At 35.7% G+C, this 11,429-nt stretch overlaps 1 protein-coding gene across 1 annotated transcript; it reads left to right on the top strand.

Moving 5' to 3' along the window:
* Positions 1-223: 223 nt before the first annotated feature.
* Positions 224-10,614, top strand: LOC149847774 (protein CHAPERONE-LIKE PROTEIN OF POR1, chloroplastic-like). The gene is made up of 5 exons (XM_090009450.1): positions 224-364; positions 1,895-2,112; positions 2,237-2,340; positions 8,487-8,931; positions 9,996-10,614. The coding sequence occupies exons 2-5, from the start codon at positions 1,934-1,936 to the stop codon at positions 10,144-10,146; spliced, it is 879 nt and encodes a 292-aa protein (XP_089865576.1). The 5' UTR covers positions 224-364; positions 1,895-1,933; the 3' UTR covers positions 10,147-10,614.
* Positions 10,615-11,429: the final 815 nt, after the last annotated feature.

Raw genomic sequence — 11,429 nt, 5'->3', positions numbered from 1 at the left:
CCTGTGGGTAAAACCGTAAAAGAGTGTTTGGATGCAGATCAAAGGGAACTCCCATTCTCAGGGGTCCATTTCTCCTATGAGAGTTAGAGAGATATTGGATACAGCTGAAAGAGAATTCCCATTCTCTACCTCCTGTGTGGGTGAAAGAGTGTTCGGATGCAGCTGAAATAGAATTCCCATTCTCTACATAAGGATGAATTCCCTTTTTGTCCACACCCTTAGAGAGGAAAGGCTCTAGAATTCTAAAATCTAAAACCCCAACAAAATCCCTCGTTACCCTTTACAATGTGTCCCATCCTCTCCAACTTTTTTTTACCAGTTTGGTCATCCCCATCTTCTCTCTTCCTTTCCCACCCGAAGCAAGGTGAGTCCTTCTTCTTTCCTCTTTAATTTCTTTGATGGGTGCTTTTATTTTTCCTTCATTTTCATTAAAAATGTTTTCTTTGGGTTTTTTCTTTGTGTATATGTTTACTGGGAAGAAAAAATGTGTAGCTTTTTCTTCTTTTATTATGTTTGTGTTTCAATTCGTTATTTTTTTCCTGTTAATTGACCAAGGGGTTATTAAGCCTCAACGAGTACGTTCTACACTTATTTTGATGTGTTGTATTCTTTTTATGTTTGTGGTAGAACCCATCTTTCCTGCGTTTCTGATGGTAGCAAAAGAGGGCTGATTCTGTTTATGGTACATGTTCGGGTCTTTATTCAAGCTCCATAAATTTTGTGTGAACCATTGGATTCTGTAGTTACTGTTAAACCTTATAGGTTGTTGGGCATTTCTGAGTTCCTGGTTTCTAATTGGCAAATCTGTGGTTGGATGTGTTTTCACGTATTAATTTATGTTATAGAAACCGCGCATAGATTGCATTTGGCAAGCAAAAAACGACCCACCAAAGAAAATCAAAACATGCAAACACTAAGTGAGTACTGAGTCACTTCTTGCTTGTTTCGTTCCAAGCTGACTCGCTTGAACGAAACATGAACTGGGTGACTTTTCTTTTAAGCAATTTTTTCTATGATTAGTAGCTTAACGTGCAATTATTCTGTCAAATCTGTGAACACGTTCACTTGAACACCTTTTTGGTTAGGGTAGTTTGAGCAACCTCCAACTTTCACTGGTAGTGACAAGCATGGTGGATTTGTCATATGTACCTGCAAGACTGTCTGAATTAATTTTTCTGAGAGTTGGCTTTTTGTTAGACGTTTTTAAAGGGATTAATCATAATGCATGTTTCCCTATCCTGGTAGCAGGGCCCGGTGCTTTCTCGTTGTCCAGGAATTCCTGCTTCCGTGAAGTTCATTCAGACTGGACTGAGTAGAATGAATTGGGTTCCCTGGTGCGATAGTGACCATGGAAAGCACGAGCAATAGGCATTCTTTCTTCACCTATGGTGTCTCACTATACTTATATCTCCTTCCATCTGTACCAAAATAAAATACTGGTTGTAGTGTAAACAGTTTGCTTCCTGTGTGACAATGAATAGAAAAAGATGACTGTTTTTTTTTTGGAGGGGGGGGGGGGGGGGGGGGGGGGGTTGGGGTGGGGAACATTCCTGTCAAGTGGCAAGTTAGTCGATCTTGGCTAGTGACTGACTAGCATTAAGTATTAATCAATAACTTGCCCAAATATGTCATATTTCTGATTCAATCATCTCTCTGTTTTTTAATATAAATTTTGTCCGAGTTTACTGAATTTCAAGAGGAAAATCATAATCCGTAGATCTTTCATGTCTTGACATTGTATTTTAATGGAGCAGTTGCACTACATGTTTAAAAGGAATAGTAGCAGTTTTACATTGACATGAAAGTAATATTATTTATGGTTTTGTTATACATTGATTTATGTATATAGAAGACACTGTCTAAGCTTGCAAAATGCAATGTTTTATCAATGCAGATGGGATCATTCCATATATGATATATCAGAGTTCTTCTTATGAAAATAACTTGTAGTTCATTCTCCAAAATGCATGCACCTGGGTTGAAATATAGTCCTTCCAAAATTTGGTGCCCCATTCTACCTCCATGGCTGTCAGGCTCTTCAGTTGTGCAGGTTTCGGCATGTTCACTGAATTGGTGTCATAAAGAAATAAAACTTTCTTTTCATATTGATAGGTGCGCTTTAAATACTCATTACATATACTTTTCTATGCTTGGCACTGTTATCCTGATGAACGTTGATGCTGTCAGTTATAAGATGTACCATGAGCTTATTATTTGTTTTTCATGCTCTTATCAGAAAACATTTGAATGGTTCCATATGGAACTATCGGGTTCCAAAAACTTGCAAAATCAGAAGCGCTATGGGTGCATCATTCAGTGATATGGCTGATGAATCAAGTGGTATTAATTTTATATCGTACTAAATGCTTTTAAGTACTATTTTTCATGTTTTAGGGGATTGCTTTGTTTTGAATGTTCCTTATTTATCTTTACCTATAATTTTAAATGAACTGTTACTAGTTCAGGAGTACATCTTATGCATACTGTAATTGGTCTCCATGGAATGGTACATACATTGTTTGATTCAAAGAATATGGTTCTATTGCTATTTCAGTTGAACATCATTCTGTTACGCCTTAAAAGTTCAAACAAGGGCCAAGGAAGAGGAAAGGAGAAAGAAGAGATGTGTTTTGACTTTTCCTTAAGTCATGAAAATATATATAGTGCTATTTTTCATCACATTGAACACTTTTAAGTGCTAGTTTTCATGTCCTAGGGGATGGCTTTGTGATGAATTTTCCTTATTGATTTTTAGTTGTAATTTTAAATTAATTATTATCCATTCAGGACTACATCTTATTCATATTCTAATTGAAGGTGTATTGTTTGAAAAAATCAAGGAATATGGTTTCAATTGAATTTCACTACACCTTAAAAGTTCAAACTGTACTTTTTAAACAGGGGCCAAGAAGAGGAGAGGAGAAAGAAAGGTTTTATTGTTTTGACTTTTTCTCACATGATAAAAATATATCTACTGGGGTTCACTAGATACGATCTTGTTTGGGGCATGTTTTCTTATATCTTTTTTGTGAAGCCAGAGCAGATTCTCCAACTATTATTCTGCAGTACATAGTTATGACTTTATCGGTCTAGAAGAACAGTTTATTCAGGTCACTGTATGTAAAATTGGACACTGATGCTAGAAGGAAAATAAACATGCTATTTTTAAGCTATTTTGCATTAAGAAATTTATATATTTACAATTCTATTATTTCCAATTTTTCTTTTCTCATTTGAAATTTTGCAGGCTTTTCCCCTGCAAGAAAGACACTTTTTTTTTCTTTTTTGTTCTCCTGGGAAATTCTCTGCCCATGTTATCCCAAAAGTAACAATCGTTTATATTGTTATAATAATATATTTCTCAATTTCTGTTGGCTCCAGAATCCAGATAGGTTGAATTTGTTAACATATATTGTCAATATACATATATATTATATATATGATATATATGTTTTTTATATATATTTTCTGTATGTACACTGAAATACCCATCAGGGGTATTTCAGTCATTTTGTTCTTATATTTGGGTCAGCCTAGTAGGGGCTGTATTGTAATATTTGTTTTTATTTACTTTTTATATTTTTAGTGTTTGGAGCTGATTGGGACAGCGCAACTAGTCATTGGGCTAGTCCCAGACTCCCAATGGCTATATTTGTAGCGGTTGGGGCTAGTCCAATGACTAGTTGGTGGTCTCCCATTTGCCTATTTAAGGGGGTTCTTCCCCATTGTAATGTATGCTTCTCTAAGCATATTTGTGATTGATACAAAGCTATGTTTTTTATGTTTTTCTCTCTTTTGAGTTTGTGTATCTCTTTTGTGGGATTGTATTTGGTCCATAAGTGGCTTCTTTGTATTTGTGCTCTCTTTTAGCCCTTAGTGGCATTCTCTTGTATTTCTTTTTGCTTCATTACATGGTATCATAGCCTTGCGCTCTTAGAGACTTGTGGATTCAAGATCAGGTCGTGTTGAAGGCTCAGGAGCTCGTATACATGCTTCTTGGTGGATCTTCATCAACTTCAATCTCTCTCTCTCTCTCTCTCTCTCTCTCTCTCTCTCTCTCTCTCTCTCTCTCTCTCTCTCTCTCCAATGGTCGATAAAGAAGTTGTAACCATTCTTCCCATCAAATTTGATGGGAGCAACTATAATATGTGGGCCACGATGGTAAAAAAAATCTTATGGGCAAGGATTTGTGGCAATTTGTTGATGGTTTCGAACTGGAACCTCAACAAATTCTCAAAAAAGTGACTATAGGAAAAGATGGGAATCTAAAGAATAGGCTCTCAAGGGAGTATAGAGGACAAAGGCTTTGTTGCACTACAAAAAAACCTATAAAGAATGGGAAGTGGGTCATGCCAAAGTTTTTTTTTCTTTTTATGAGAAGTCATGCTCTAACATTCTTGATTTTGAGAGGGCCGATGAAGCTTGGGAGTTTATTAAACAAACTTATACCCAAAAAAATGCCGCCTACAAATGGGATATAAGGAACTGGATCCATAACTATAAACAAAGTGACAAGACAATTCGAGAATACTATAGTGCCCTTAAGAGGCTTTAGGATCAAACGACTAAGTTAGAGCTAATATGGTAAACCTCAAATGATGCTCTTCAAAGAAAGAAGCAAATACTTGAAGAACAACTATTTCAATTTATGAGAGGTCTTAGACCTGAATTTGAATAAGTTCAGAGTAATATTTTTCATAGGGAAAAATCCCTTTTCTTACATGAAGTGTTAGCCAATGTGTGTATGAAGGAGACAAGGTTAAGATCCATGTTCGAATCCAATGAAAATAAGGATAATGTGTTGCCCGTTTCAAGACCGGGTGCCAACACCAATGTTTACAAACCATCACACTTTTTCAAGCTTTATTATGGAAATCTCACAATGATGATGGCAAAAAGATCATATATCATAACTGTGGAGAACTGTGCCACATCAAGCGCTATTGTCCCAAAGTCAAAGGAAGAGAAGAAAGAAATGTGGCATCTGTGGTAACTTCTCATTGTGACCAAAATGAAACCAATTGAGAGTCTAAATCCTTTGAAACCATAACTTTGTCTTAACTTATGGAGGCCTTGCAACCACTCCTCAAAACCTCTTATTCCTCCATTTCAGGAGCCATGATCTATACTTCATCTCCCTCTTGTAGGGTCTCTTGGCTTTTAGATTCCAGCGCATATTTTCATGTGACCCCAAATGGATCTTTGTTTTTCGATTGTTGCACTAATTCAACAAAAACTCATGTTTTTACCACCGATGGGTCTTCCCTTAATATAAAGGGTTGTGGGAATTTAAAAATATTTCAAACTTTTTTATTCCAAATATTAGAATTGTTCTTAAATTGAATTTGAACCTTCTTTCCGTTTCTTAGATTACTGATCATAGATGTAGTCTCTTCGTCAAACCAATGTTGTATGCAGGATCTCTCCAATCAGGGAAGCGGATTGGGAAAGGGCATAGGGAAGGAAATCTCTACTACATGGATCGACTTGTCCTTCCAAGGAATATTTTTTATTATAATATACAAAATACATTTTTTTGTGTATCAAAGGCTAGGTCATCCCAATATATCCAAATTGTCTTATGTACCACATTTGAAAACTCTTTATAATGAAGAATTTTATTATACTGACTGTATTCTTGGAAAAATGAAAGCATTTTCATATGAAAACTTTTTAAAATCTCTCCCAACTATTTTAGACTAAGGCCTTTTGGATACAAATGTTTTGTTCCTGCTAACAAAAATGACAAACTTTCTCCAAAAGTCATACCTTGTGTATTTTTTGGTTATGGAGAAAGCCAAAAGGGTTTTAGATGTTATGATTTTGAAAAGGACACTATATGTTTCTAGAAATGTTTATTTCCTAGGGAAAAAATATTTTTTTATCAAAGTGTGCCTAAGAAAAGTGTTGAATACTCTTTTTTGCTTGAATTATTGCTTAAGTACAATACTGATTGTTTGATTGATAACGTTAATAATGAATAACCTCAGTCCAATATCCAGGATGGTGAAAATTTTGAACAAATTGAACCTATAATAATTCAATATAATAGAAGAGCAATGATAAACAACCTGGTGCATTAGAAAACTATTCCAACTTAGAAAGACAACATGTAGGGGAAGTTAGAAGATCTGATAGGGTCTCCAGACACTCTGATAGATTTGTTTCATATAAATCTTTTTTTCCTCAATATAAAGTCTGCCTAGTTAAAAACTTAAAATCATGTCTTATTTTGGACCAGCAACCTATAACCAAGTTAAAAATTACCCAAAATGGATAGGAGCCATGAATGACGAATTAGGGGCACTTGAAAAATCCAAGACGTGAAAAATAACTGATTTACCTAAAGAAAAAAAATATTGGTTGCAGATGAGTTTATAAAGTTAAAACTAAGAGTGATGGGACCGTATAAAAGTATAAGGCTAGATTAGTTGCAAAAGGATATGATCAAGAATATGGTATAGGCCATGATGAAACCTTTGCACCCATAGCTAGAATGACTTCTATTAGGACTCTTATAGTTCTAGCTGCTATCAAGGGTTATGTTATTTACCAAATGGATGTTAAAAATGCTTTCTTGAATAAGGACATAAAAGAAGAAGTCTATATGAATTCGTCTCCTGGATATGAGGTTCCTCCCGGAAAGGTACTTCATTTAAGAAAGGCCTTGTATGGTTTGAAACATGCACCTAAAGCAATGGTATAATAAATTTAGCTATGTTATGCTTACCCTTAGAGTTAAATCTTGTTATATTGACACTGCAATGTTTATTAAGAAATCTGATGCAGGGATATTCATCTTCATTCTCTATATTGATAATATAATTATCACATGTAAAGATAAACAAGTAGTTAATCATATTAAAGTTATTCTCCTGATCTTGGATTTCTCAAATTTTTCTTAAGAATCAAGGTTTATTTTCCTCGAGGGTACTTACTCAAACCAAGTTTGATAATGATATTATTGACAGGCTTGTGATTATTGATGAGAAAAGGGTAGATACTTCAATAGTTATCAATGCTAAATGAAGTCAAATAATGGGACACCTTTGAAAGATCCGACTCTGTATTGCCAAATGATTGGCACCTTGACTTAACTATTACTTGACCTAATAATGCTCATGCAGTTCATACTGCAAACTAGTTTCAACCTATGGTACCCGAACACACCATTTTGCCCTTTGTACCCATGTCGACATGTGTATCCCCATGTCGACATGCGTCGACTCCCCGACATGCCATTTTACCCTCCATACATGGAAGTTTGTATTCAATTTATAATTTATAATTATATTTTCAGTTTATAACTTTATATTTTCAGTATATAATATATATTTAGATTATATTCAGTTTTTTAAATTTATTTTGTATTTATGTGATATTTAATATACATATATATAGTTGTGTTCCCGTACCTACATTTTTTGGAATTGTCGTGTCGTACCCATACCTGCACCCGCACCCGCACCCGCACCCGCACCCGCACCCGCACCCGCACCCGCACCCGCACCGAGGTGACATAGGTTTCATCACTATCCCACCACAGTTCACATGAGTGTTGTGATGTGGATATTTAGATATTTATAGAATTCTACTTCTAGGGGTCTTTTGTTATCTTTCTTTTTCTCTCTTGAGTTAGTTTCTTATTCCGACTCAGATTGGGGAGGTGACCTAAATGATAGACAATCAACTACTGATTTTTGCCCATTTGCCTATTTAAGGAGGTTATTTCTTATTGTAATGTATGCTTCTCTATGCATATTTGTGATTAATACAAAGCTATATTTTTTATGTTCTCTCTTATGAGTTGTTATTGTGTATCTCCTTTGTGAGTTTGTATTTGTGCTCTCTTGTAACCCTTAGAGGCATTCTCTTGTATTTATTTTTGATTCATTACAGAATTGGACTCATATCGGGCTTCGCAAGGTGCAACACCTGATTAATTTCTCTCAGTTGGATCCAGTATAGGAGGCATTTGTGATTAACCCTGAATCAACCTGTTTGTAGGTCCAGTTAACGTGCTTCTCCAACTTCTCTGTCCCAGACTATAATATAAAACATTACATTAAGATAATTTACAAGAATAACCGGCATGGTCCCTCTGATAAAAAACTCATTCTTGCTAGAAAAATTCCTGCTGTTTTAGGTTGTGTAACGTGTATGTCAGTGGTTCTTTTGTATCACCATCTTTTGTACAACTTCTTTGCCTTTTGAAACTGTTATCTGTGATTTAAATTTTAATCTTTCAATATGGCCTGAGCTGCTTTGTTGAACTATTTTGGAATAGTGTGTTAGTTTTTTCGCTTTCATGTTTCAGATAGATGTTCTATCCAGTTTTTGCTCTCCATGAAAGTTGAAATTCATTTGTACTAAATAAACATTCTGGAAAGGAGTTTTGTTAGGCATCTATCAAAGATACTTGTCTGCTGGAGTTTGTTATTTGTATGCATATCAAAATCTATCCTGATCCATAACAACAATGACAGAAATTTTCTCAAGAATTAATGTAAAGGACCCATACAAGCGGCTTGGGATCAGCAGGGAGGCTTCAGAAGAAGAAATTCAAGCTGCAAGGAATTTTTTGATAAGCAAATTTGCAGGCCACAAACCAAGTGTGGATGCCATTGAATCTGCACATGACAAAATCATTATGCAGAGTTTTCTAGAGAGGAAAAGCCCAAAACTCAACATAAAGAAGAAAATGAGAGAGGTTAGTCAAACACGAGTCGTAAAGGCAATCACAAGCAGATTTGAAGCTCCATCAACGAATTTTATTGTAAAAACTGCAGCTGTATTTGTAATTCTTGGAGCATTAACTGTCCTATATCCAACTGAGGAAGGACCAACACTTCAGGTAGCCATTTCTCTGGTGGCTGCCATGTTTTTCATATATCAAAGACTTAAGAGCCGAATCAGAGCTATCCTGTACGGGTAAGTCTTATCAATGACATTCTTTTGTTGTTCATGTACACACCCTAGCAACACACACACACAAAATACAGAAGCATTTATGCATGTAGCTGATTATTTACATATTATGTTTTCTGAATTCACTGTTCATGACTTTGGATAGTCTAACTATTCACATACAATACATTTTATATTGGAATTTTAGGGGATTGGCTAGTTTAGATCTTGAAACTTTTGCTTCTGGAATTGCCTCAAACTGACTTAGCCAGCCTGAGTTGGTTTTGTCTGAATTCTGCGTAGGTTATCCAGGTCCAATTTGTCCAAGTCTATGTTAGTCATGAGTGATAGGTTAATGATTCTAGAATCTACACTGCAAATTTATCAGTCCAGATAAGCTTGGTCTGAATATGACAGGCTAGGATCCAGAATTGAGTCCGGTCGGGGTGATTCAATATGCACTCCACTGATTGGACTTTATAAATATTCTGCTCTGCTGGTATTGTCAGACTTATTTTACTGTCTGCCTAGAGAGAGAAACAATTATAGCATTGACATAGAACGTGTACCATACATAAGGATTTGTATCCTGCTTGCAGTTAATATTTTGCATAGCATGCAATAGGCTGAGGGTCCTTGCTCGCTTTTAGCCTATGTAACTAGTCAGCTTCACTCATAAGGCTTGCATAATCCACTTCCTCTTGTTACTCTACATCTGCAACTTTGCTTTTATGTAACACCATGTAAGCATTTTGTTATGCCTAATAAGCACTACAAAAAGTCGGATTCCTCATCCCAGCAACACCAAATTAACCTTGGTTGAGTGATCTGAGTCAGAATTATCAAACTCTTTCAAAGTAAGCATTTTGCACTGCTCAGTGGGTGACCTGTCCTTAAGGATCAAGTTGTTCAATTCCTACTGCCCTTTCTTTCCTGGGTGTCTGTCAGTGATCTGTCTACTGCTAGCTTAACAAGAAAAAAAGAAAGAAAATATCTATGAACATGAGTTTCATATTATGTAGCTTCATGTCTGTTTACCTGCATATATGCCTGTTAAGTACTTCTACTGACCATTTGGTAATGTGCAGGCTTGGAGTATTCTTTGGTTCTTGGCTGTTGGGTACCTTCTTAATGGTATCAATTATTCCACCTCTGCTTCGTGGACCGAGAAGTTTGGAAGTTACCACCTCACTGATCACATATGTTTTTCTATGGGGTTCATCTACTTATCTGAAATAACTGAGTTTGCATTGTCTTCGTCTCAATTTGTTTTTGTGGTTACCAGTAGATCAAGCATTTGAGCTACTTTGTTTTGTATTGTTGTTTTCATGGTCCATCATTCTTTCTCTTCTTTATTTCGACAAGTAAAATCATTTCTATTATTATATGTTTACTTTTCCCATGCAGGGTGTGTGTGGGATACCTTGAGTCAGAACTTCTATAGTAAGGATTTTTCACAGGGCTCTGCCCATTTGATATTGTGAATTGTCACCAAGTTGATGGGATGTCATGAGTTCGGAATTCAAGGGCGCACTTCCGTTGCCATGAGGCCAAAGCTAGGTGTACTTTTTAGTGCTGCCAGGGTTGGGTTTTATACAAATAAACTCGGTCCAATTGTCCAAAGAAAAAGGTATACAAGTCAAAGGTGGTGTCAAGAGTTCCATTAGCTTTTAAAAGATGGATAAAAATAAAGTTTCCAACCATAGTTACCGGGAAACGAAATGGATATTAGAAGTGATGCGGTTATGTAAGTGCATGAAAAATGGATATTAGAAGTGAACCAGAAGCAGGGAAGTTAGTGTTAAAAAATGGCATGAAGTGGGAAGCTGGATGCGGTTATGTAAGTGCATGAAAAATGAAAAGAAAATACAGAAAGCGCTATAAAGCATGGGGTAATGATGTGAATACAAATATAAAACAATATAAAACCAACATGCAAGTTTGTTATAAAAATTTATAATTTGTTAATATGAAAAACATAAAGTGAGAGAAAGAGAGTGAGAAGTGCCAAGAAGCGAGAGGAAAACAAAAGGAAATGGATTTGGAAAATGAAAAAAATGTGGGCTTCTATCAAGTTTCTCATATTTAGGAAGCAGGTTTTTCAAAGCTTCCTCTCCTTTTGGAGAAGCGAAAGCTTTCCTGCTTCTGAAAGTGAGCTTTTCTATGTAGCAACAAGCTTCTTTTTTTGAGAGGATAGCAACAAGCTTCTGGTAACCATGTTTCCGACAATGGTTGAATTGATTTCTTAGAAATTTCATTTTTCATGTTTTTTAAAATTCCTCCCTGAATAGCTGTATGGATACAAGGATTCTTGACGTGGGTTTGTCAAACAAGATCGAAATATTTTTTGGAAAATAGGATATGAGGACACGGAATTTTTTAATTTTAATCAATAACATGCTATTTTTTATATTTTAATATTAAAAATATAGTTTTTATTAGCATCTGGATCAGCATGTCTGGTCGTGTCCCCAGAGACACGCTGATACCTTTTACCAACTGGGGCTAACTAAATTTTGTGT

The sequence above is a fragment of the Nuphar pumila genome, chromosome 1, assembly GCF_984573655.1.
Source record: "Nuphar pumila chromosome 1, dmNupPumi1.hap1.1, whole genome shotgun sequence".
In the NCBI taxonomy this organism is placed as follows: Eukaryota; Viridiplantae; Streptophyta; class Magnoliopsida; order Nymphaeales; family Nymphaeaceae; genus Nuphar; species Nuphar pumila.
The sequence above is the reverse complement of the archived record's forward strand: the minus strand, read 5'-3'. Positions and strand labels throughout refer to the sequence as shown.

What these genes read in the sequence shown, in the direction of transcription:
- LOC149847774 (XM_090009450.1), top strand. Translation starts at nt 1,934, where the DNA reads ATGAAAATAACTTGTAGTTCATTCTCCAAAATGCATGCACCTGGGTTG. An exon ending in CTTTCTTTTCATATTGATAG is followed by an intron (nt 2,113 to 2,236) that starts GTGCGCTTTAAA and finishes TGCTCTTATCAG; the next exon opens with AAAACATTTGAATGGTTCCA. An exon ending in ATCAGAGCTATCCTGTACGG is followed by an intron (nt 8,932 to 9,995) that starts GTAAGTCTTATC and finishes GGTAATGTGCAG; the next exon opens with GCTTGGAGTATTCTTTGGTT.